Source organism: Ostrinia furnacalis, unplaced genomic scaffold, assembly GCF_004193835.3.
Source record: "Ostrinia furnacalis isolate ACB-3 unplaced genomic scaffold, ASM419383v2 OfSCF2237, whole genome shotgun sequence".
Lineage (NCBI taxonomy): Eukaryota > Metazoa > Arthropoda > Insecta > Lepidoptera > Crambidae > Ostrinia > Ostrinia furnacalis.
The window spans coordinates 272,788-298,543 of record NW_021132476.1 but is presented as its reverse complement, the minus strand read 5'-3'; the positions used below and the strand labels follow the sequence as shown (position 1 = coordinate 298,543).

The following is a 25,756-nucleotide window of genomic DNA, read 5'->3' as shown; positions in this document are numbered from 1 at the left end:
AAAAAGGCCGCGATTTTGAGTCGTTCGATAATATAAAAAGCTAATTCATAATTCAGAAAGCATTAAGAGTGAAGAAATTCGTGAACAAACTGGTTTCGCGACGGGACATGCGCGCGCGGTGATTGCCGATGTACTACAGTCACGGAATGAAAAGGTTCGTCAGTTTTCAAATTGATTCCTTCAACGAATCGCGAGCACATATTACCTTTTGAAACTATGTTACAGAATAATCTCGAGTTAGAGAAAATAATCTTTAACTGTTCGTCAGTAAAGTTCAAAATTATCCAGATCAAAGTTGTTTGACGATTTATCTTGTCAAGAAGATTATAATGATTGATAAACTAAAACCTTCTTGTTGGTTCAACCTGCCATTATTATTTCTATTAAATAAAAAAAACTATTGTCAATTGGTCAATGTCATCTTTGCATTGCACTGATGGGATAGAAAAATAAACAAGCAAAACCTTATTTGTTAGCAAACGTCATATTTATTTAAATGTTAGGAGCACTGTTTCTTGCACTGTTATGTTGGCAGGTTTGACTCTTACAGTACCTAGTGCAAGCGAAAACCGACACTAAGGTGACGAACCCTTTCATTCTGCGACTGTACATATGACAGCACATCAGACTACCCATTTTTATTGCAAATTCGCATCTATTACGACTGCATAAGACCCCACAGTTTTTACCTTGACGTGCCGTCGTCTGTACCTAATTGCACGCAGCATCTTTTTCGACGCACCTGTGCGTCCGCGTCGAATTCTGTAATGACTAAACAATTAGGTGTTTAAAAATTGATTAAGCTTGTGGTTTTGGCAGAATAGAAAAGGACCACCCTCACTTTTCCCGTAGATATTCTGTCCTAAGAGGCGTCTTATAGCGATCATCGCGGCTCCCTAGCCAGCTTCCAGTGTAGGCGGAATCCTTCAATAGACATGTTGACTTGACACCACCACTCAATTGACGTACTTTTTAAAACTGTCAAAACGAAACTCTCCCATAGATTTTGTATGGCATTACGAGCAAGTGACGTCACTATTTTGTGAACTTAATCAAACTACTTTTTTCAATTACAATTTGCGAACAAAAATCGTAATTTACAGGTAATTTAAAATGAATTAAGTTTCTAAGACCAGTATGAAGGGTCTTTTTAAAACAGTTGTGGTTTCGAATTACTGGGGTATGGTGTCAAACTGTCTATTGCCTCTGGGACACTGGATATAATAACCTGCAAAATTGCTTGAACTATTTTTTAGTTTTTAAATTTTAATACGGGCCTCAAAACTCTATTGCGAAGTACGCAGAAAGAAGCAAGTTAAGGTCAACACAACATTATTTCAACTAACTCGAAATTACGTTGACGTAATACCATTGAGCTATAAACATCCCAACTAATATTATAAATGCGAAAGTAACTCTGTCTGTCTGTCTGTCTGTCTGTCTGTCTGTCTGTTACGCTTTCCCGCTTAAACCTCGCAACCGATTTTGATGAAATTTGGCATAGAGATAGTTTGAGTCCCGGGAAAGAACATAGGATAGTTTTATCCCGGTCTTTGAAACAGGGACGCGCGCGATAAAGTTTTTCTGTGACAGACAAAATTCCACGCGGGCGAAGCCGCGGACGGAAAGCTAGCATATACATCAATGCGTAATACCGTAACGTTAGGCATCGGAAAGACAAAAGTCGATTACAAGGTTTCGAAGAAGTAGCGGACAAAACAATGTCGCAGGATAAAGCAGTGCGCTCACTATCGTTCCTTTCAGCCAAATGACGTCCACCGCTGGACAAAGACCTCCCCAAAGATTTCCACAACAACCTGTCCTGTGTTGCCCGCATCTAAGTGGTTCCCTTCCTTTATCAGATCGTCGGTACATCTAGTGGGAACCTGCCCAATGCCCATTATTACGTGTGTGGTCACCAGCCATTCGAATATTTTTCTGCCACAACGGCCATCAGTTCTTAGAGCTAGATGTGTCCAGCTCACTATAAAGAATTCGATATGTAGTCAACTGTATTTAACAGTTTTTACTGTAAATTGTGAGTCCAAATCAAATCTACAATGTTACCTACATTAGAAGTTATGCACATCAAACTTTACATTCTTGTTGTAAAAAAGAACCTAATTACAATTGCCTTAAATGCTAGTGTCAACGTTGATGGGCCGACGACCGTACTGGAACATATGAAGTCAACAAGGCCAGTAAACACTCTTTACAATTGTTTGTTCCACATGATCAAGCTTGAATCACCACACGTGCCCGTTTGTCGGCAGAAAGAACAAATAATGCTTGATAGGTTTATGCCATCTGATAAATCCTTTCACTATCTGTTAAGATTAGACAGATGTCATATCTTCGAAAAGATTTATTTCGTATTCAAAAAAAACCTGTATTGTTCCAAGCAATGTATCATCTTTTGTGTACCTTATACCTAAACACTTCTCTTTTATTGAACTGCTTGAAATTTATAGCAATCGTATCGTATGTCATACGTTGAAATCCACAAGTAAAAAACTTTATTGAGGGAAGCTAATTAATGCAATAAAAACGAACAATATAAATGTGTGTTTTATGTTACTACACTTTATAGTTTAATAAAGATATAGGATCAAGAAACTGTACAGTTTCAGCGGTAATTTCCAGCCGATAGGAATGACGTGCGTGACCGACACGCGAGTTAAAGAAAAAGTGGGTTACTTACTACAGTCATCGCTACGTAGGTATACCAATAATTTACTGAAATGTATTTACAGAAATAATGTATCAATACAGAACCCGCACCGGAACCTATTTTCTTGAATCACCATTTATTGATGAAAACCGCATTAAAATCAGTGTACCTACTTTAAAATTCATTGTTTATCCTGCAACTATCAACACACCTACAAACTTAACTTATTATGAAAGAATTTTTGGAATCAAAATGGTACAAATCATGTACAAAACCGTTACAGGCTGTAACTTACAGCTAATTTATATCTAAAAAGAAACTAGGTACTTATGTTCAGTAGCTTATGTCAACAGCAAATTATTTTATGGGAAATGGAAAAGCAGTATTTTTCATCGCAATAGGTTCGTCATCAACTTGCATTGTTTAATAAATCCGCGTTTAATGTATACTTGAGTCACTTGACACACTAGCCGATTTGTAACAGGTGTATTTCATGGAAAGTGACACATTTTTCTATTGGTGCAAGTGCAACCTTAGCTAAAACAAACTGCGATAAAACAAACGTGCGCGAACGCACGTTTAGTGCTGCGCAGTGTCATTTCAGTCGTTAATTCGTATCGTTACTGTTCTACCATGGTGTCAGACTTTATGACCTGTTAGCTATACTGATGTACAAATGACAGCACGTTAGACTTATACATTTTTGTTCCAAAATCGCTCTTATTACGACTGTATAAGATGCCACAGTGTTAAGCTTGATGTGCCCTTATCTGTATTATCAACAGACTTGCAACTAGTTCAAAAGACTTGCAATAAGGAAATTTAAAAAAATGAAAGGAATGGAATTTTTGGAATGAACGTGAAGTTTACACAAAAGACTTCAACGCGCGTCAAATTAAAAAGAAAATTTTGACTATTTTCTGCTCATTGCAATTGTAAAGCTTGAAAAATGATCACTGAAAGCAATAAAATTGTTATCAATTATTATTAGGAATGTATGAAATGTCAAGCATTTAAACACAACAAGAGGTGAAGTAGGGATTGATAAATTGAATAGGGAACCTATCACTTCTCTTCTTAGGCATACTGACAAAGTGACATTGGTACTGTGCAATTTCTGATTGGTTTACATATTAATATTTTGTATTGTGGCTAAAAAAGTAACTTATTATCATTATATGACTACACATATTGTAGGTACTGTCGCGTGTCACATTATCACCTGTCAGGATGTCGTGTGCCGTCAATTAACACCAATATGGTAAAGGAACAAGGTTAATAACATAAACCTTTTTTGGGGTTCGTTTATCATCATCAGCAAAGATTATTGAAATTAGAAAGAAAGAAAGAAAGAAAAATTATTTATTTGACAACAAAACAACAAAGAAACAAAGGGCAATATAAAAATACAATTATAAAAAAAAAAGGTACAAAGACAATTAAGAGAAAAGAGAAAAAAGAAAAAAGAAATGTTGCCAAAAAGGTTACCCACTCAGTATCATCTTGACAGTTGACATTTTACTGCCAAGTGCCAAGACACTGGTTTTCAGTGGGTACCTTGTACGCAGGGGCAAAAAGAATGTAATAAATTAAAAAAAATATATATATAAACTCAAATCAATTAAAAATCAATTAAAAATTCACATTAAAATAAAATTACAATAACAATTACAATAAAGTTAACGAAAAACAATGCAATTAAATTTAATGTTTATTTTACAAAATATTTTATAAAATTACTGTTTAATGTTTATTTTTGCAATTTGGTTTAGGACGAGCATGATCACGATTCAGTTGATTATTTTCTTTGTGAAACCTAAGGTTGTTTGTTATCAGCAACACGTGATTTGTCTTCCGCTCAGTCCTTCAAGACTTGAAACCTACCTACTTACTTCTATCAATACCTACATACTTGAAATCTGTAGAGATACTGTATCAAAGATAATCAGAGTCCCCTGTTCATTCTATTTGACTGGCAGTAGACTACGGATAATCATCATTAGCCCNTATAGTAGAATTCATGACAGATTGAATTTCGCGATCTCTCACATTGAAGTAATATTACTACGTAGTACATTATAACTCAATGATCTCTCACGGAGTCAAGCAATGATGATTAGATTTCAATGAATTTTTTTGGAACGCGTCATGGATTCAGAATTAAGTATTAGGACGTAGGCATATAAAGGCGAAACGATTTTAGAATTAAAACTGTTATTACAATCTAGGAGGGCTAATATTTGAATTAAAATAATCGATTTTGTCTTATCGATAAAAAAAAACTTAACTCGGTACCTACGTAACAAAGCGTGGTTGCAGACAGTGCATTGTATTGTTTATTGGAGCACTCGATGAGGCTTACCGAGGTAATCCTTTTAGCAAAGATAGGCTTGTCAGCCGATACACACGACGTTTCACAATGCACACGAAGGCATTTAGTCATTGAGTAGGTATGCTTGCTTAAACTGATAAAAATTGAGGATAAAAACTCACGTTTCTAAGTAAATACAGGACTGTAAGAAATCTAAATCAAAATATCAATTTACTGAAACTTACACCAGTATTCACAAATGATGCTTGCTTAAGTGAAGCGTGTGCGTCCACGCGCACTGTGAGTCCTCATTAGTAATGTTTTTGAATACGGGCAATAATGTACGAATATATTTTTCAGAAAATCATTAACGTTAACGTTAACGTTGAATTCTGCTCAAAGCCTATATGATTCATAACGTTCTCAAACGTAACGGTACATAACATTCCGACATTACGGATTAAAGACAAGTTTACAAAACGTTTTTACTAAAGTTGACATTGAGGCACTTAGCTATTTTGGGAACATTTTTTGAGTTGCAATTACTAAAGTATTTACTTGCCTACTACGCGTTTAGAATGGCCAGTTTATCCACAGAATAAATTTCCCCCAGAGCTACAGAGGTTTTTTCCCATAAAGAACTATGTAGTGTTTAGAGGTGTTTATGATAAATGGTTGTTTTTTCAGATGAAGTATTTCAATACTTCATTAGGCATGATATGACTTGAAAATTTATCATTTTAGACCTAGTATGACAGTCAACTGATAGTAGATACCCTTTCATAAATCAAGCTTAAAGTCCTAAAGGACTTTCCAAATCTAGCTCCAATTTAAATTGATTTGAGAACGTTGAGAATTTTTATCAACAGTAGGTAATATTTGTTGTCAGTTCGAAAAGTCCACCACTAAAAGTGTTTCCAACAAAAAAGTTGAATGAATTGATCATTGATGATTCTGTTTCGGAGTCAATGTTTAATCTTGGGCAGTAGCCGGTGAAGGTTCGGCCATTTCTTTAATTGTTTTTTGTTGCGTGCGCACCGTGACGGACAAGGTTACAGATTTGTTATGCCGGCGATATGTTCAAATGTTTTGGATTTCCGACACTGTTTAATTTGGAATGGCGACATTAGCTTCACTTTTATTGGTTACATTGAATTCCTTTGTCTTTCGTTTTTAAAGGAATTACTTATTTATCAGCCTTTAAGAGGTTTACACAGGTATTTCTTACAGTTTCTGCACTTATCAGAGTGAATTCTTCCAAGAAACTTTATTAGATCATTTAAATTCGTCATTGTGCTAGATCTGAGTTAAATTCTTAGGAGATGTAGGTCACTCGGAGGACTCATTGCTAGTTGGGCTGTTCTATTCTTACATGACCTGACAATGAATGGACCAAACGGTTTCGTAATAGTTGGACTAAAGGATGCAATTATCCCTTCCTTTCAAATGTAGGTTCTCGCAACAAAGATGATCATGTCACAAGAACGACTCTATCAGGGTTCTGCATAGCTTCTTAGGTAAAATACCCAGATTTTATAGATTTCAGCTTCTGGATAAGACGCAATCTTCGTTTTCTAAAATGCTTGTCATTTGATTAGATAAGTATTGAGATAAAGTGTTATGTAGCTATTGAATAAGTGCTACTACTTCGTACCTTAGCCTAATCTCCTTTAGATATTTGAATACGTTTCAAGAAGACTTTGAGCGTCAATCTTTTTGTTGCAATGTTGAAGAAATGTAACCTTTATAAGATTTGTCTGTCCTTTTTTGAATCTAACAGAAACTTTGCGATAAACTTGTCAAGTAAATCATGCAGTTGACTTGAATTTATCGCAGCCAAAACTAACAAAAGCAATGACCTAACTCAGCTCCACCATCTTAAATGATAATGCTATGTTAATGTTTTTTTCCACTTATCAAACAATTTAATCTTACAACAATTCACACAGCCAAATCTCCGCTTGTTATAGTAATAATACGGCAGAATGGACCGGCAAATCGCGTAATCGCCGGGAAGTGCCCACTTCAGACTGTTACCGGGCATACCACGCAATTGGTGACATGTCTGACACCCATTTTGCGCTGAAATCGCGTAGGCTTTGGTACTTGGACTGGGTGGCAGTTTGACAGGAGTAGGTGTATGAGGTGCTAGAATCTAGATGTTGGATCTGGTTTGTACTAGTGCCAGGTTTTTGGTGGTACAATAATCCAGTTTGGATCAATATGGGTCGTAATTTCTTAAGGTAAGCAATAGTTGTGAAATATTGGAACAGTTCACTTTACCTAAAGATACTATACCCCTCTATCCCTTCTACAGATGTTTTTGTCTTAAGAATTGGGTGCTTTTAGGCCCTTTTCAGGGCATTACACGTCCATCTCAAGTTTATGATTGTAATTCTAGTCATTGTGTGAAAACATTTTACTCGGAATTATTCACATGGATGATCTTACTCTTCATATTTTGTCTCTATAAATTGGCTTTAGATTTCGCGAAAGATAGCAATTGACATAATACGAGTTAGGTACAACTTGCAATTCCTAGTACGTAGGTATAAGTATCACAATAGAAATAAATTTATTAACTCTTCAGTATAATGCATTCACAATTGATAAAATATTGATTTAGCATGCGATAAATTATACATTGTTAACTAACCGTAGTCACGTCACGCGTAATAAAATGGTTTACTGGTCAGTGTATCCCATATTACGCTATGTTTGTAAAGTTTTTGTCACGGAAAAGATGACGATGCCACATTCTTACGGCCATAGATTTACCGGTAGTTGTAAAATAGAACAATGTCGCAAATGTCTTACGTTCACGGCATATTAGGAGTTACTACCGTTTACTAGTAGGTATTGTAAGGCACGAGTGTTACAGGGTTATCTTGAATCGCACGTGTTTGGCGCTTGCCTACTTGCACACTAAGTACTTGTAACAAGATGTTCGCGGCGTTTGTATGCACTTTCTGCACCTGTGTAACATTTATGATACGGCGATACGGAAAAATCATATGGTTTATTATATCCTTATGGGACTCTTTTTGTATTGCGGGAAAAGTTGACCAAAAGATTAAAGATAAATTAAGTTAAATAAATTATAGGTTCTTATTGGTAGCCCCCGTGCCGTGGGGTGATATCTGCGAATTAAGGGAAAAATATTACCTATTAATTAATGTACACAGCACGCGCTCATAAGTTTACACTTAATGCAAAATAGGTACTTATTTTTTATTTATCGATACATTAAGGATGTAACATTAACATTAATTACATTTCATAATCGCTAAGTTATGTGTAATCCCATTGTTTTTGTTTAAGTAACGATTCTATGAATAAGTAACTAATATCGATATGTTTCTTACAGGTAAGTCACGCCGGTTATTGTTGATTATTCTCGCTGTAAGTCACCGATTAGAGAGAATGACTTCATTAAGGTATGGTGGATACGTAACTATAACGGATTTTTTTAAATAAAAAAGGCAAATAGGTAAATTGACTGATATTCAACCTCATTCGTTTCATCCAAATGACGTCCACAGTTGGACAAAGGCCTCCCCCAAGGATTTCCATAACGCCGGTCCTGTGCTGCCCGAATCAAGGTACTTCTCGCGACCATCATCAGATCGTCGGTCCATGTACTTATGACTTACGTTGAAACTTTCTAAGGATTCTACATCTGTTGTTTAACGAGGAATTATAATGTTGCATTTTTAAAGTGTTAATAATGATGTGATTTCACTAATTTTACTCTGAATCGATGTCTTAAAAATATTCCTGCAAACATTTAACTTTGCCACTTATTCAAGGACATTTGATTTAAAATGGTATTTCCATCGAGCGGAAAGTAAATAGCTTGCACCATAGTTTGTACTTCATCTACATAATTATTTGAATAAACACCAGTTATTCTAGCTATCCTCAATGTTTTTATAAGCATGCTATATTACTTCAAATTATGTTTAGTTCTTATGAGTTAAGCGGCGCGGCGGTCAAAATGCGAAAACCGAGTTTAATCCTTCAGTAACTAAAAAAGTAAGTACGTACTTACTTTTTCCAAATCTGTCATGAATACATATATTAAATAGTAAAAAAATTTAAACAAAAATATATATTTTTTAAATGAACAAATTTTATGGTACGTGCCAACAGTTGCCACGAAATTATTTGATGATCATCATTTTAATGGTTTATTTATGTTATTAACTAATTCTAATGTGATTTACTGAACAATTTTGCACTACCAAAAAGGGTTAAAGTAATAAAGTCTCACGAATGCCTACTTGCCTAGGTACGTATAATTTCCTGTGTGCAATGAACAACCACAATTACAATTATTTTTGGTTTATTCACGCACTTCACCTGTTGGCAAATCGTACGTGTTTAATTTATAACTTGTGCTGGTTTTGCAACTGAAATGAGTTGTATGACATAATAAGGGTTGGTCAATCAAATGAGTTTCTATTTAAAATAGTGTCTTTTGCTGATAAATTAAGGAAGGGATTCTTCATTCGTAGAAAAAAAAGAGAAAGATAGAACATTTACTAAATGGAGGATGACATAATATACCTAGAATAATATGTTGTGTCACGTTGTGTGTGTGACAGTATGTTGATGACGTCGAAAGATATTTTGAACTCGTTGGAAAATAAAGAAGTAATTTCTGCGGTAAAAGCAGTGGAATCAATTTGTGGTCAGCTTCATTACGCAGGTGCAGGTGGTAAAATGCATGAGTGATACCTTTTAACTCTCATGCAAATCCTTATCCTCCTCTCAGGTAAATCAATGCAATACCTTAGGGAAAACACCCAGGCAGAGGAAGGAAAATTGGCGATATCTGAAACTTCTGTATTTCTGTAGTTTACCAATAGTTTACCTAAAGAGCTAATTAATACTCGTAGGTGTCGCAGTTATTTGAATCTTTATCTCCTACATAATGAGACGTCAGATAGCTCGTGGCAGTCTTAGTCATTTCTTAAACGGTTCGATTTTATTAAAAGTGATTTAGTTAAATTGCGAACTTACTTTTTACGCCTTACTTTATTGCCAAGCAGGCATTTATCCACGTTATTTATTCTCGTATAGGAGCACGACCATCTCTAATTTATCAGAAGCAGATTGAGTATGACCTCATTATTCATAAAATAAAACAACATCATTTCATTCAAAGCGCGTAGATCAAATACAATTCCAAAATTAAATGAAAATCACAGACTTACGAGAACTTCATATTACACATGGTGGTTACAATACTTACAATGATGTAACCACCATCCCATCACAAGGAACAGTAAACTCACAGCTCAATAAAATGAACTGAAAAAAGTTTATTAAATATTAGAAAACCTTTAAAAAAGCACTGCTTTCCCCTTTCAACATAGCTATAGTATTGAAAAATATTCAGTACTTGGCTCAAACTGTGCTGCATCACGGTATGGCGCGTGGCGTTTACACGTTCGAGAAAAGTAAATTACATCGGTCTGTGTACGTTAATGAACTTCAAATTAATTTTATCACTCACAGTCGGCCCACACGTGTAGCCGGGGCGCACACATCATTATTTGCCGACGCTAAGTCATTGTAAATATTACAGAATATTTGGCGAAGATTACACTACGCATTTGTTCCTTGTTGTGATAAGAAATTTTTCGTATTTGTTCGCCCAATACGCTATGGCAGGGTTTCTCAAACTTTTGGCTCCACGAACCCCTGTCCTGACAAAGTTTCCAGGGGACCCTTAACTAGCTATAAAGATAACTAGCGACACGCTCCGGCTCCGGCTTCGCACGGGTGCTAACTTGCTAAGTATACATACAGGGTGTTTGGCGGAAGGTTACACAAACTTCGTGGGTGTATAGGTAAGGTCATTTTAAGAATACAAGTTCGCCTATTTGATCCTAAGTAGATCTGAAATTTATTTTATTTGACTAAAGATATATTTGATATTAATACTAAATAAAAAAAATCGGTAGAAAACACGCGAGAAAAAAAAATTGAAGCAGATAGGGACAGACAGCGGAAAGTGACTTCGTTTTATACTATGTAGTGATTTTCAACCTTAATAATTCTGCCACCATTACGTTAGTCTTATCGCGAACCCCCTGGCGTCCAATGGCGAACCCCTAGGGCAGGGGTGGCCAACTTGATTAGACATAAGATCTACTGTTTACTAACGAAACCCTGGGCGATCTATCACTTATATACTTCTTGAAATCTTAAATGAAACAGTATAGTTTAGTACACAATCATGTAGTATTTTTTGCCTTGCCACAATCGACTGGACTAATATTCGCGATCCGACCGGTCAATCGCGATCGACCGGTTGGCCAGGCCACCCCTGCGCTAGGGGTTCCAGTACCCCACTTTGAGAAACCCTGCGCTATGATCTTTCCTGGGTTCTGCTTTCGCTACAAATATTGGAGAAAGATGACATTTTCACTCTTGCTGTGAATCATATTTTTACACAGTATAATATGTGATGTGTTTAGTTCTTTGCAAAAGTCATTTAGAATTCACTTGATGCATGTGTGTCACTAAAGAAAGTTTAAGAATGGTAAATGATACTGAATACATATTTAAAAGGCTCGTTGCAATGATATACAGTAATACAGGGTGTTTTATTGTGTGCCGTTTTAACTAAAGTGGAATGAGGTGATGTTTTTTCGCAATGTCAATGTTTGTTCGCATAGTAAAAGTTGGTACTAGAAAAGCGTATTTCATTATAGGCTGTAAAATTAAATTTTTGTCTACTCTACATAAATAAAAAAACTACATCATTAACAAAACGAAAGGCAGTTAGTTATTTTAGGTTGAAAGTTCGACTTAAAAATGTTTTGTCAACCGAAACAGCCCACAAAAAGACAAGGACATGCATGATTCACTTTTAACTGAAAAAGATAAAGCTATCAATAAAGGCTGAATTAAATAGAAAACACAGCAATTGTTTTCTATGCGGTAGGTAAAAAGCAATCAAGAATTACTACAAAATTACATGTTTCGTTGATTGATTTTGAACCTTTTTTCAAATAAATAAAGTTTAAGTTGTAGGTTATGTGATTACGTCAGTAATTGACTCATTAAACGAAAGCAATAGCAACAACGTGCGGTAACAATAAAACCCGGGCTATTAAAGTTTACATCGTTTATCGCTGTTTCAGGATGTTTTGGAACAGAAACAAAACCAAAGACAATTAATGATTCCTTAAGGCTGGGTTGTACCAACTTACTTTAACTATGACAATTTATGACAAAAGTTAAAATAAATATATCAAAAGATGAGTGCCATGACTGTGGTACCTAGTACTAAATGTATGGAAGCTGGAAACGTTGAATTTTCGGATAGATCCAGTTTATTCTGTAACCTATATTGGTACCGTTGGATAGAGCTCGTGAAGCACTTTTCGGATCTGTAACCAGTTTTATGATATTTTGTACATATAGTTTAGAAATAATGGAATGAAATCACTTATCTTTACCACCCTGTATACCGATTACTAAGACACATTACAGAGGGTTTGACGTTTACTGCACTCAAAATTACAGCCAAAATGCAATTTTGTTAGTGGCGGAAAAAAGGGTGCATAATATTTACAAGCTCCCTTCTTTGCCATGCCAACAAGCCGATAATGGAAAATTACCCACGTTTTAGGTTTTCCAATCTTTTGAAATCACACACGTGATAAACTTGTCGAGATTTCCCGATAGCGCCTCTTCAGATGCTGTTGTTTATCTGTTGACGTCTAACACGATTGTCATAATATTGATATCCTATAGATGACCCATGCTTAACTGTCCCACTAAACTCAATGACAGGGGGGCTACCATCGTTCAACTATATGGTTTCCAACATGTCAAAAATCGGACGGAACCAACGATCCGGTATTGACGGTGGCGCCCCGCTGTCAATGTCATGGATAGGACAGATCAGTTTTTGGAACTATACACTGAACCGTCCCTTCCGTGACATTGACAGGGGGGCGCCACCGAATCGCTGGTCCTGATTTTTGCCACGTTGGAAAACACTGAAATGTCATTTGCAGGAGGGTGCTGCCATCAATGCCGGGTTACTATTTCCGAACTTTGCCATTTGACGTTTCAAAATCGTTCAACTTTAGCTACAATGCCAATGTTGCATTAAGTGGAATTTTTAGTGTGTGATGTTTACCATTATATTGAAGAGCTGCCATTATGTTTCCATAATAGAACACTTTAAAGTTGATTTTGCATTAAGTTGTCTATTTGTTTCACACTCGAGGTCTTATCACTAATGGGAGAGTTATCGGTTAGGCTTGCCGTTCTGTTTGCACTACCCACATTTCCTATTTGCCTAGAATATAGAGTCATAGATGATCGACGTAAGCGCGAGGTATTCTTATCTAAGTAATTGCAACAATTAGGTAGTATCTAATAAAATAAACGTCTATAAAGTATGGAGACTACAAGTTTGCTCTTAGACATAAGCGAGAAATTACCACCACTTGCTCTAAAAAGAATACATTATTGATTTAATACTCAACAAATTGTTTTGTCTGAAACCGAACTCCGGCAATTTCAGCCGGAGATTAAAAAAAAAACTTGTAAGAATTACTTAAGAGATAGGTGCCCAATGGTGTTGTTTAAGAACACTCTAAGCATAAATTAATTACGTATCTAACAAACGTTTTGATTGCTTGACATTATTTTCTGTCCCCTGAAACAAACATACGAACTCGTTCTATAAATCTTACTCTATATCGTAAAATCAAAATGTAACATTGGATAGGTTACATTTTTGTTTTTCGTCCCTTTCGCGTGAAATTCTCTTTTAGATGCTTAATAACATTTTGATTTTTGAGTGCACTATATTCATTGTTTCATTCTGTTTCTGTCAAGTTAAGGAAAATGTACTTAATCGAAAATTTTGGCAGGATGCATGTGCATTTAATTCCTAGAAGGAAAACGAATGTATATGCGCTAGTTGTCCTTAAGCGTGTCTAGTATATTAAGCACTTAAGGCTGCCCTCACATATTTAATCGCGATCCATTCAGCAATTTGTGGTCTTGTCAGACTGCCTTATTTACTTTGGCAATAAACGTGAAACTGAAAGTTGTGTTCCATTTCCAATACGTTTCCGAAGCTGGAGCTAGTATGTTCAAGAGACTACGAGTCAATTTTGAACATAAATCATTATTATGAGAATCTTTTAATTTCTTTTTCACACAAATTACACTGATGCAATTATGTATGAAAATAGCTTTCTGAAACCGCATCGAAATGCGGTCTTACCAAACGTGAGATAATCGCGGACAAAACAATTCAAACTCTAAAAAAGCAGGTGCTATTGACAACAATGTCAGTATACCTTTTGCGATAGCTTCAAGTGTATCTTTAAATGGTATTAGTTCACGATTTCCTTAACTGATCGTCTATACAGGGTGTTAGGTAAATGGGTAACACCCTGAATAGACGGTGGTATTTTAATTTTTTTAACTTTCATACAAAATAAAATTTGTAAAATCAGATTTGTATAAAAAATTAAATTTAGAATGATGATATAAAGTTTCTGACTTCACCATACCATTTATATGCATATATTATACATGGGCTAGTGTCGGCTCATATACCCATTTACCTAACACCCTGTTTATGCCTTCTAACTCCTAATCCGTTAAGCGCGCGCGCCGCGTCGCCGAGCGGTCTAGGATGCATGCTACATATGCTAATGCCCGTTAATACATTTACGTATCATCGAATTATGTAGTCCATGTGCCTAATACATTGTAGAGACAGTGCTCTACAATTTGAAACGTATATCGATGGAACTTCCGACTGTTTCGATAATTTAAGAAAATTACACACGACCCTCATACGACAGGCATACTTTATAGTCCACGATTTTAAGCAGTGATATAGCTTAATTCTGGTTATTGAAGTACTTTAGTTAATATTCTTCTGTTACCTTTCTATTTAGAAGTGAGACTGAACTGTACTTTCTGACTTAATAATGGTCGACTCTATGAAGTAGTTGGTAACCAAACCATTAACCATTGTCTACATATGTAGAAAACATGCTATTTCCCAACCCAATCAGCTGTCCGTTTCGCATCGGGATCGTCTCGCTAACTCGCTAATGATCCGATTCAAGGTTTCTCTGCTAACAGCGTAACATACAGTAACTTCATTCACACTGCAAATGATCGTGATATTATACAGGGCTTTTAAGTACTATTTTTATTGTGAAAAAGGTTGGACTTTGCAGGTCCTCTTAAAAAAGTCAAACTTGTTGCTAGCAACGAAACAATTTTTGACGTAGGTAAATGCATAAATCTTGCGCAAACACATCCGCGAGTATTCAAATCAAGTCTTGGTTTTATCGTTTGTCATTCTTGTTTACTATTCAAACACACATCGCTGGATTAAGATCCGTATTATTATGGGCGATAATTAATAGACTCTATCTATACTCACTCATCCACCATTACTCATGGCTCATTTAGTTTCTAAGCTTCCTACTAACCTAACTAGCATTCATCATCATCATCGTCATTTCAGCCATAGGACGTCCACTGCTGAACATAGGCCTCATGGTTTCCACAAAGGCCGGTTGCTAGCGGCCTGCATCTTGCATTGCTTCGGTTTTAATCGATTCATCTCTTTCACAAACTGTGACTATGTGTTGTTAATTATGAAAAATCTAAAACGTTAAAATAACGGTATCGTTGTGCCAATGAGATGCTGTCATAGTGACATTGACAATACGTCTATGTCACGCTAGTATCAAACGTCAGACAGAGCGGGACGCGCGGAGACGACTCCGCGCGCTTTTGTGCTAAGTGATGAATTGTATCTAAAATAAGGCAATATAATGTGAAAGATGAGTATCCAGTGTTTTATTTATGAGAATAGATCGACCGGCCTCTAATAGTGTAGACTTAAATTTTTTGAGCAAGTTCATCTACTTCATCCCGTTTTGACTGTGGTTCCCAGATCCAACTAATAGCGTGCGGGCATTGCATGATACGTTTTAGTCTGAAGCCTAAATTATATTCCCAATGGTGTTCAGCACGAAAAGCTAAAAATAAACAGTGATTTGAAAGAAACATTGCGGCTCGTTAGCACTTTAGCCATGGTGGTAATTATTGAATTGTTCGTCTACTTTTGCTTCGGCCTTCATTTTAGACAAGACTGTTAGACAATTCTGCTATATTATTATTTGCATAAAAATGGTTTTTATTTGTTAAAAATTCCATGTCGACTCACAGTTATTTTCATAACAGTTGCATAATCCACACATGAATTGAACAAGTTTTCTATTTTTGCAAGTTAAGGTATTACACCTTTTCTGGGAGCTCTTTTTCACAGTAGGACGACCTAACTAGGTGTAGTGACGACATGGGAAAAGTCGTTGACAGAAGCTGGATGTGACAAGCCGAATACAGGGTAAAATGGTGCATACATCAATGGGACAGGCCTATCCAAGGCTGATCATGACTTTTGTATTACTTTTAATACATGTTTTATAGATGTTTTTGTCTGACAAAGCCTTGGTTTTTGGGCACCATGAATCCACCAGCTTTACGAGTGAAACTTATAAGCTGGGTTGCACCATCTTACTTTAACTTTAACAAACGTCAAAAGTCATTCAAACCCTATATAAAAAACATCGGTTATCGTTATAGTCACGGTTAAAAAAAAGTGGTGCGACTCAGCCTCAGAAAGGTCTATGTTAAATTGTTTGCGTTAGTACCCAAACTGTATAAGACCTAACGGCCCAGATGACTACCATCGACCGTTGTCAATCGGACAATGTCAAGGCGGGGTGACAATCGATCGTCATGCGCGATCACTATGCGCGTTACGGTACTGCTGTGCTAGAATGTGATGGGCGAGCCCACCCATTGTGATGTGTGGGAACAAAGGATGACTAAGGGAATATAAGTTTTTTATCGATAAAACTGTTCGCAGTCCTCGTAACCCAATTGATGCCGAATTGTCGTGATGTCTTATTCTTCTACTACGACTGTATTTAATGTATAGACGGACTTATAAATATATAAATATCTTTGGACACACAGCTCATCTCACACAGCGCCATCTAGCCCCAAAGTAAGCAATTATGAATATGAAGTAACTGTATATTTAGTGTAATTGCTTTGCCCACATTTTAATTTACCCAGTTATTAAACATAGGATAGGTATTGTTGAGACTTTGTGGTAGCTCTACATATTTTTGTATTTTTGAATTATATTTAGGCTGAGTTGCACCACCTAACTTTGACCGTAACTTTAACGATAACCGGTGTTTTTTGTATGGAATTTGACAGATGTTTGACGTTTGTCAAAGTAAAAGTTGAGAGAGTAGATGATGCAACCCAGCCTATGTGTCGAAACTAAACTAAAATTAAGCACACAGTAGTAGAGTTCAGTCCTATTGTTCAATTTTGAGTATATTAGGTTGCATGTTAAAAATAAAAATAAAATACTTATAAAACAGTTTCTTCCTCTACTAAAAGGTAGCGCTGACAGTTCATTCAATCGCAATAAAGAGTTATTAAATTTAAAAAGAAATAAATTCAAATTATATTTCTGTTATTACGAATAAATGATAAAAATTGCATCTCAACTTGCTTACAACAGGGAATAAATATTGGACGCTGAGTGCGACTGCGAATGTTACATAAATTGTAATTTGCATACTAATGCTAACACTCTATTATAATGGTCTTTATGTTCTGCACCGGAAGAGCGAACTCGGTATGCTATTTACCATAACAACAGAGTAAGAGTTAATAAGATGAGATGTCAGGTATTTGAATTTGATAAGCCTAATCATGTTATTTGATGTAGAGGTGTAGCATTTTATTACTTATTGTTGCGGAGAATTTCGCTTATCTACATGTTTTTCTTCTTGTCGTGTAGACAAAAAACCTATATTGCGTCAAGAGTGGCGTTTTCAGTAGCACTTAGGTATGTTAAACACAGTTAACTGATATAAGAAAGGCTTTCAGCGGAACCGATTTTATGGTCACCTGCATATTTTTTATTCATGCAGGCAGATAAACCTAGAGCAGGAGCATATACTTATGTAATTAGACAGTCCCTATCAGAGAAATTGGAGATGTGTCTATTTCTTCAATCATGTAGGTTGTATCAGCCAGTCTTAACTCTGGTAGCATACTTCATGAGGCCTGACTAAGGCCTTTATGAGTCAATTGGACCGACTGCTTACCGAGTCCTCCAATCATCACAATTCTGGTTGTACAATGAGATAATTCAAGGCAGCAAATGCTAATCAAACTGGGAACAATTTACACAAAGTGATCTTTCAATTCTCAACTTGGGACACCATGAATTTCAGGTCATGTAATACAAAAATATTTTTTAGTTACGCAAGTTATGAGTTAGGTATGTATCCATTTCTACCAGTGATTGATGGATGTCCAGTGCGCAACGCGCGTTGCCGCAATGTGTTGTTTGGCTACTTGACACGTGATTAAATAACAACCTCCTCCAGCTGGTCCCGATTCTGTTGCTATTGTTCATTAAAGGTTCTAAGACTATTTCTCATATTTTTATGAATTAGAAAATCTAGGCACCAAAATAATAATAATAATAAATAATAAATACACTTTATTGCACACCAAAGATAAGAACAGAAAGAAAAGGAACACACAAGGTACAACTAGGCGGTCTTATCGCTATGAAGCGGTCTCTTCCAGACAACCTATGGTGAGGACAGTTACTTAAAAAAAAAATATGAAGGGGAAGGCGGTGTCGACACTAAAGAAATAAATGAAAACAAAATGTTGCAGCTATCTGTCTGAAATTGAGCCTCCACCGGGTATTAGGTACTCGTATAATTTTTTCAGCTTTCGTAGGTATCGCGTAAGATCGCGCCATCAAGACTTTTAAAACTTAGATAAAAAATAGACTTTATTCTTTAACATACGAGACGGTCTGTTAAATTATACTTATCTGTTATTATTATGGAGTGCAGGTGCGGTTTTGTTCCCCAGTCGATGAGGCACCTGATGTCATGCCCTGAGTGCCCAAGCAACTGCACTCAGGAGGATTTGATGAGTGCTACTGACAACGCCACTCTTGTGGCGGAGTTTTGGGCTGACACTGTGTAGGTTTGTTGTCGACACGAAAATAAGATTATACTTATAGTTCCGCAGCGCTGGCCTGGGATTTTTCCACAGCGGCTTTCACATGCACTGACTAGCCCAGGCAGAGCCCCTATTACGGTAACTTTTAACGTTTCCAATCCAGACACGCTTCTCGATTCTGCGATATGATTGGTCGTTCAACAGCGTACGTCAGCTGTTTTGACCAATCGTATTGCAGAATCAGAAACGCGTCTGGATTGGAGACGTTAAAAATTACCGTAATCGGGGCTCAGCTCAGTTACAAAGCCCGTATGCACCAGAATCGGGCCCTAGTGACTTGTTGACAACGGATGTGACCGCTTTGCTTCACTTGTCGGCCTACACCAATAACGCATTGTTGATGTACCAGGTCCTTATGCAGCATGACATAAGGACTACATTCTCGAAACTGTGGTAGAATAATGTATTCACTGTGTAGGCACTGTTACAGATAATTTAATTTAAGCACCATGATTTGGTGAGTCATATTCGCGTGCGAACGAACGATTTGCTGCGAATAACATTTTTGTCTGGTTCCATTTAATCTAACAATTCTTACTTTTTTGGTCGGAATATTATTTTCTAACGTCAAACGCGTGTTTTCCATTAAGTGACAATCATTTAGATATAATGTCAAAGTAATCAAATTCAAATTGCTCTACCTACCCTTGAAGAGAAGTCGAAGTAATTAACCTAACTTTATAATATAAAACATATTTTATCGCTATAGATAAAAATATAGACAATATGATCTTAAAAATTATATGTACGGTTTTAAGTAAAGTATAGTTCATTTCATTATTTCATCAAAACAAAATTTTTCCGCAATGAAATTTCGTAGTCGTGCTACGAGGTGCTACGAGAAAACTGAGATTTACCTAAATTATGTAAAAAACTACCAAGTTATAATTTTTTTAACAAATTACCTTTTTTTAATTCAACTATCTAATATAAAAAGAAGATTTATCAAAAGCATTTTTTTTTCAGGTAAAAATTGTGCTATCATTTCAGATGACTACTAATGCCATCTTTTGAGATTTCCATGAAATAGTGAAGATCAATGAGAGAATGAGTCATACATTATAACGTTTTCTTGAGCCATTATAGATGGCGTTCTTTTAACGAACTAGTACCTTTAATCATACTAGATGGCGCTACCTGTCTCAAACTTCGCTGACTACGAATTCCAATGTGCGAGATAGAACCTTGGCTCTTTGTAAACATACGTAATTTTACGAAGCTTATAAAAACTGAGGTCGTGATACCTGTGATAGCTAAAGAGAATTTTATTTGTTGAATAAATTGGAATACTGATGCAATATGTCTAGTAAGGATTCTAGTCAATTATAATATTATTTATTGGTAGCCTGTCTCTAAGGGCGCGCGCGCACGGGTGACTTTTGTTACCATGACTGTTTCGTCACACATACCAAATTCATGGAGATGTGCGAACATCTATGACTTGGACCTAGGACTTGGTATGAATGATGAAACAGTTACGGCGACAAATAAAGTCTTAAGTCACTTGTGCGCGCCTTAAGATCGTAGAAGCGTGATTAACGTGTGATGAATAACGAAGAGTAATAATTTTTTTGGCGCTGATAGGTCAATGACCCCTTTTTTGCTTGGTATTCGAAGACTAAGCCAATGTATAAATCATAAAGACTTTAACGGAATTAATGAGGTTTAGTACTTTTCCTAATTCTAAAATTAGAAGTCAATTTAATAAGGCACCAACTCACCAAAGATTCCAGTAAAATAAAGCTTTTTCTCAACAAATTCCAGCATAGATTGAAAATAAATATTGGTTTAATTTTATTAATTAGACCAAACACAGACTTTAATATACTTTTTGAAAAGCTTCAATGTAAAAATATTTGAATTCAAATGCATCGTAACATTCGTAACTTGAAACTTTATCGGGACAAATATGCGGTTTTAACGATCTAAAAATGCAATGCATTAAAATAGACTTAGTTATTTGGTCAAACAATGGACATAATATCCTTCTATATCATATTTAAGATTGTATCGACTAGCACAATTTGTTTTAAATCATTGTTAGAATGAACTGCAATTTAAAACAAATATAGGCACTTCGTCTAAAAATAGACTTGTTTAATACCTACTTAGTCCAAAATAGACCTAGTGACGTTCAGCTACGTAAGATCGAACACATAATTTATTAGTAATTTAAGTTTATGTCCAAACTTCTAGATAAATTAACAAGGGTTTTTTTATTTTGTGCCGTATCTGGGAATCTAACCCAGAACCTGCTGATTTGACACTCTACATTTCTATCCACTAGTCTAAAGGGGCGTTAAATAACAATAACATCAGCTAGTTTTATGATTACAGAAAAAGTCAACAATGTGTCTAATCTTTTTCCAATTAAGTTCACTTTACTCCAACTATAGGCTCGAGTTTGCGCCGCACGCGTTGCATTTTGTAGCGTATCGTATGATGATACAGTCGCATTTTGTCATAGCGTTAATCGTAGCGGTACAATTTTCCGCTAGGGACGTGCCCTGTGTCGATAAGTAAAGAAATCAAAATGAAAATCCACAATAAACGATGTTGACTTTGGTGGATTAAAAATTAAAGGGATGAAATAATTTGATACAAAACATACTTAATGTTATTCTGTTCAGGTACCCTAGTTGAGATAGTAAATTAGGGGCTTTCCTGTTAGATATACTCTGTAGTACTAGCTATTGATAAGTTATGATTTTAGCATGTAGAAAATACCAATAAATAAGCAATGTTATTATTAAACGACTTCAACAAAAGAAGGAGGTTCTCAATTCGGTTGGTGTGTTTTTTTATTTTTTATTCTAATTACATATTGATCAGCTTCAGCCAGCAACATTATAGGCAACACAACATGTCTCTACGCTCTACAGCAGTCATGAAGGTTTAATAGATTTATAATAATCAGATTCCTATGCTTAAAGCAGACCGGGTACTGATATTCCTGCACATTTTCGCGGTCAACTATCGACAGTGTTTATCAAACGGCCGCCTCACTATCCACCGGCTTTCAGCGTTCAGCAAAAAGCCGCTCACGTCATCGCATGCCCCGAGCGCGTGCGCCGCCCCCTCTTCCCCCGCGCACAGTATATGCCGCGCGTCGCCGCGGGCCCGCCAGTCGGCTACCACGCGGCCTCCTCGATCCTCCTTCCAACCCTCACCATGTCCCCCCAAACAATCCCCCACGTTGGATCCACCAACGTTACGTAGTAACGCTTAGTTTACGTTTTTTTAGGCTAATTTACTATTAGATTCTTCGCGTTTTTCCTCTCTTTTAATTTAACTCTCACTATGGTGTCTCAAAACCGCAGCGCGCACGTTCTGATCTGGGAACAGCCCGGCCTGGAAGACCAGCGGCCCCGGCGTTACGACGGTGAGTCCATTCCCGTGACGTCACCACCACCCCATGACGTCACCGCTCCCTTATCGTAACAAGCGTCCAGTTTTCGTAATTATCGTAAGTGGATTATCGTGCATCGCGGCGGGAGGCTCAAATTGCCGATAAAATGGCGCGTGGGTGGTCCATTGATGATAAGATAGGCTTTTACTAGGTTGTAGGGTTTCGTATACGCAATTATTTTATAGGAAAAGCGTAAGGATTATAGGTAAGAGCAGTTAAAAAAAGTCTAGCTTCTTTATCTTTGCAAAATCATGTTTGAACAGATGGTATTAAATAATTATGAAAATTTATTTTCTCTCAAAATAGGTAATTTAGAGGTCTACGTGTATATCAATCTAATTATTCCCGATACCGCCATAACAGCTAGGTGGGTATTTACGTCAGGGAAAATGATACTAAAACCGCCTTCTATGTATAAAGCTGGATTTAGTTAACGTTGGTATAATTAATCCCACAAAAACATACACAAAAACAATAGAATTCAGGTTTCTGTATACGTCTGTACGTTTCTGTACTCGTATTTCATCTGAATCTAATGGACAAGTAGGTATAATGCAGTTACTAATATACATTTTATTTTAATTATTTTCATGCCAAGAAACCCAAGAGCAGCATAACCAAAGTACATTTCCTGAACACCCACGTGAAATCACGAAAAAATGCGCGTGCGCTTTTCTTTTTCAATAAACTCGCTCCACGGTCAAACTTAACGAGTTTCTTTTATTTAGTATAGCGACAACAAATCATGCTATACACCGTAGAATCTTATAGGGTTGTAATAAGATCGGTTTTGCGACTAAAAATGTATATTCTGACGTGCTGTCGACTCTACATTAATGTACAGTTAGCGTCAAATAGTTTGTGACACCCAAAGTCGCCAAAAAGTTGATAACGCCAAATACTTTTATTTTTCACCAAAAAAACAAATACAATTTGTTAATTACAAATTAATTATTACATTTGTTGGCGCTATTTAGGTGAACTGGAGCCTAAACTAGGATAATCCTGTATTTCAGGACTCCAGGTCTCTTACCCGCGGTACGGATGTTGAAGTATTTAAGTATTTTATTGTAACGTAAGGATACAAATAATGAAAAATTAGCGAAAAACCAAAATCAAGAGTTCGTAACTAAATATTACTAACGTGTGTGTGTGTTTGTGTGTGCGCGCGCTCGTGTGTGTGTGTGTGTGTGTGTGTGTGTGTGTGTGTGTGTGTGTGTGTGAGAGTGTGTAGGGGATGGAGATGAAGGATGTGCCTGAAGGTTATTTTGTGATGTATAAAACAAAGACGTGTTGCGTACTTTTTGGCTACTATGGGTGTCACGAACTATTTGCTGACTGTACTCGTACTAGACTGGTTACACTTGTTGCGTAAGTTCAACCCATCATCGGTTACAACGCCGGCCAAAAATTCCTGACACTTTTCTAGGAAAGCTTTTGCAGTGTGAAATCGAAGCTAATTAGCTATTTTTCAGAGACAGATTCTATCTGTGTGTGTAGTGGTGAAAACTTTCACGCAAAAACTAGTTATTATGAATTTTCATGAAACTTTACAGTCTTCAGTCTGGACGTAGTATATTTTACAAATCTATGTTGTAGCGCTATTTATTAAATATTTTGTCTGCCTAGTTTCTTTTTGATGAATAAAAATGTTTAAATTATGATAGACGAGATGTAGAGAACTGTTTTTGAATATTTTCTTCGTTTTAAATATCATTGAAAGAAACATGTCATGAAACATGCTTAAAACTCGATGAAACTCCAAGATTAATTGAATTTCAATATTTGCCAATAACTGTAGTACACTACTCATACATACACTACATCACATTTTACAGAAGTTTACAAATTCTATACACACCATGTCTTGAATGGTTATCACATAAAACAATTTTAATTTGTATGTAGTTCCAATTTTCTGCCAATTTACACGGCTCGTAAAACTATACGCGTATGACGTCACTATAGTCAATACGAGATCTATCTGTAGATACCGATAGAGTTCATTTGCATTATAGAATTTTACTAAAAAGGAATTTTACTAATTTTTTAAGTTTATGTTAAATATATTATAAAATTATTGTTAATATTACATGTTATAACTAAAAAGGATATTACAATATTATGCATTATGGGATGGGTGACAGACAGATGCTTTTTGCGGGTGTGTAATGTATGATATAATTACATATCATATAATACTTAGAGGATATAACATCAAATTATATAAAATCGTTTAATATAATAATTATTTACTATAATAAACGAATAATATAATTTTAAAACGAATAATTTTAAGACAAATAACTATTAACTGATATAAAATGGTTTGATATAATGAATATTTTCTATAAAACTTACAATGTATACTATTTAAAACAAATAACATTCAAATCATATAAAAATAAAATGTCGAACAATCAAATGAGATAAAATTATTTTCCTATAAAACTTAAATCATATAACAATAATAATTTTATATCAAGTTCATTTGTTATAATAATCATTGCATGCAGCAAGCAAGCAAGCGAGCAAGCAAGCAAGCTAGCAAGCAAGCTAGCATGCAGGCAAGCAAGCAGACAAGCAAGCTAGCAAGCAGGCAAGCAAGCAGGCAAGCAAGCAAGCAAGCAAGCAAGCAGGCAAGCAAGCAAGCAAGCTAGCAGGCAAGCAGGCAAGCAAGCAAGCAAGCAGGCATGCAGGCATGCAGCATGCAAATTTGACTAAAAACTTGAGACTTCTGTCACGGCTCCGGCACTGCGGGGCTCTGGCGGTCCCTCGCGTGCTAATCGTCGCAGATGGCTTTCGCTCGACACCGCGTCTTCGGCTTGCTGGCCGGCTTCGCCGGCCAGCCTCAGCCGCGGCGCCTCGCTTCCAGCCACCTGCTCCTCAGCCCGCGGGCCGCTTCGCCCCTCCGTGCCTACGCGCTTCTAAATTACACTCTAGGGGTAGGGCAGACAAGACTACGTGGAGTCGGTTTTACGGCGATTCGTTTTTGTCACTAAAGTCATTTATAAGTCAAGCTAAAGAAGAACATATTTAAAGTTATATCTATCAGAAATTATATCAATTAAAGAGTATAACAAATAATATTTATTACAAGTAATGGTTATGTGAAATAATATTTATATTAAACAAAATTACATCAAATGAGTCTTAGATTAAGTAAGGTTTATATCAAATGTCTTTATGCGTTGTGATTGGTATCTGAAATTATATT

At 36.2% G+C, this 25,756-nt stretch overlaps 1 protein-coding gene across 2 annotated transcripts in view; it reads left to right on the top strand.

The window, feature by feature from the left end:
• Window positions 1-25,756, top strand: part of Picot (putative inorganic phosphate cotransporter protein picot) — a 58,840-nt gene that overhangs the window by 13,394 nt on the left and 19,690 nt on the right. Inside the window, exon 1 of one of the 2 annotated variants that reach the window (XM_028307455.1) lies at window positions 22,246-22,512. The exons of the other annotated variant lie outside the window; for it this stretch is intronic. Coding sequence (XP_028163256.1) covers window positions 22,431-22,512 — 82 coding nt within the window. The 5' untranslated portion in view covers window positions 22,246-22,430. Of the gene's footprint in view, window positions 1-22,245; window positions 22,513-25,756 lie in introns of those variants that run through there. 2 annotated transcript variants of the gene reach the window in all.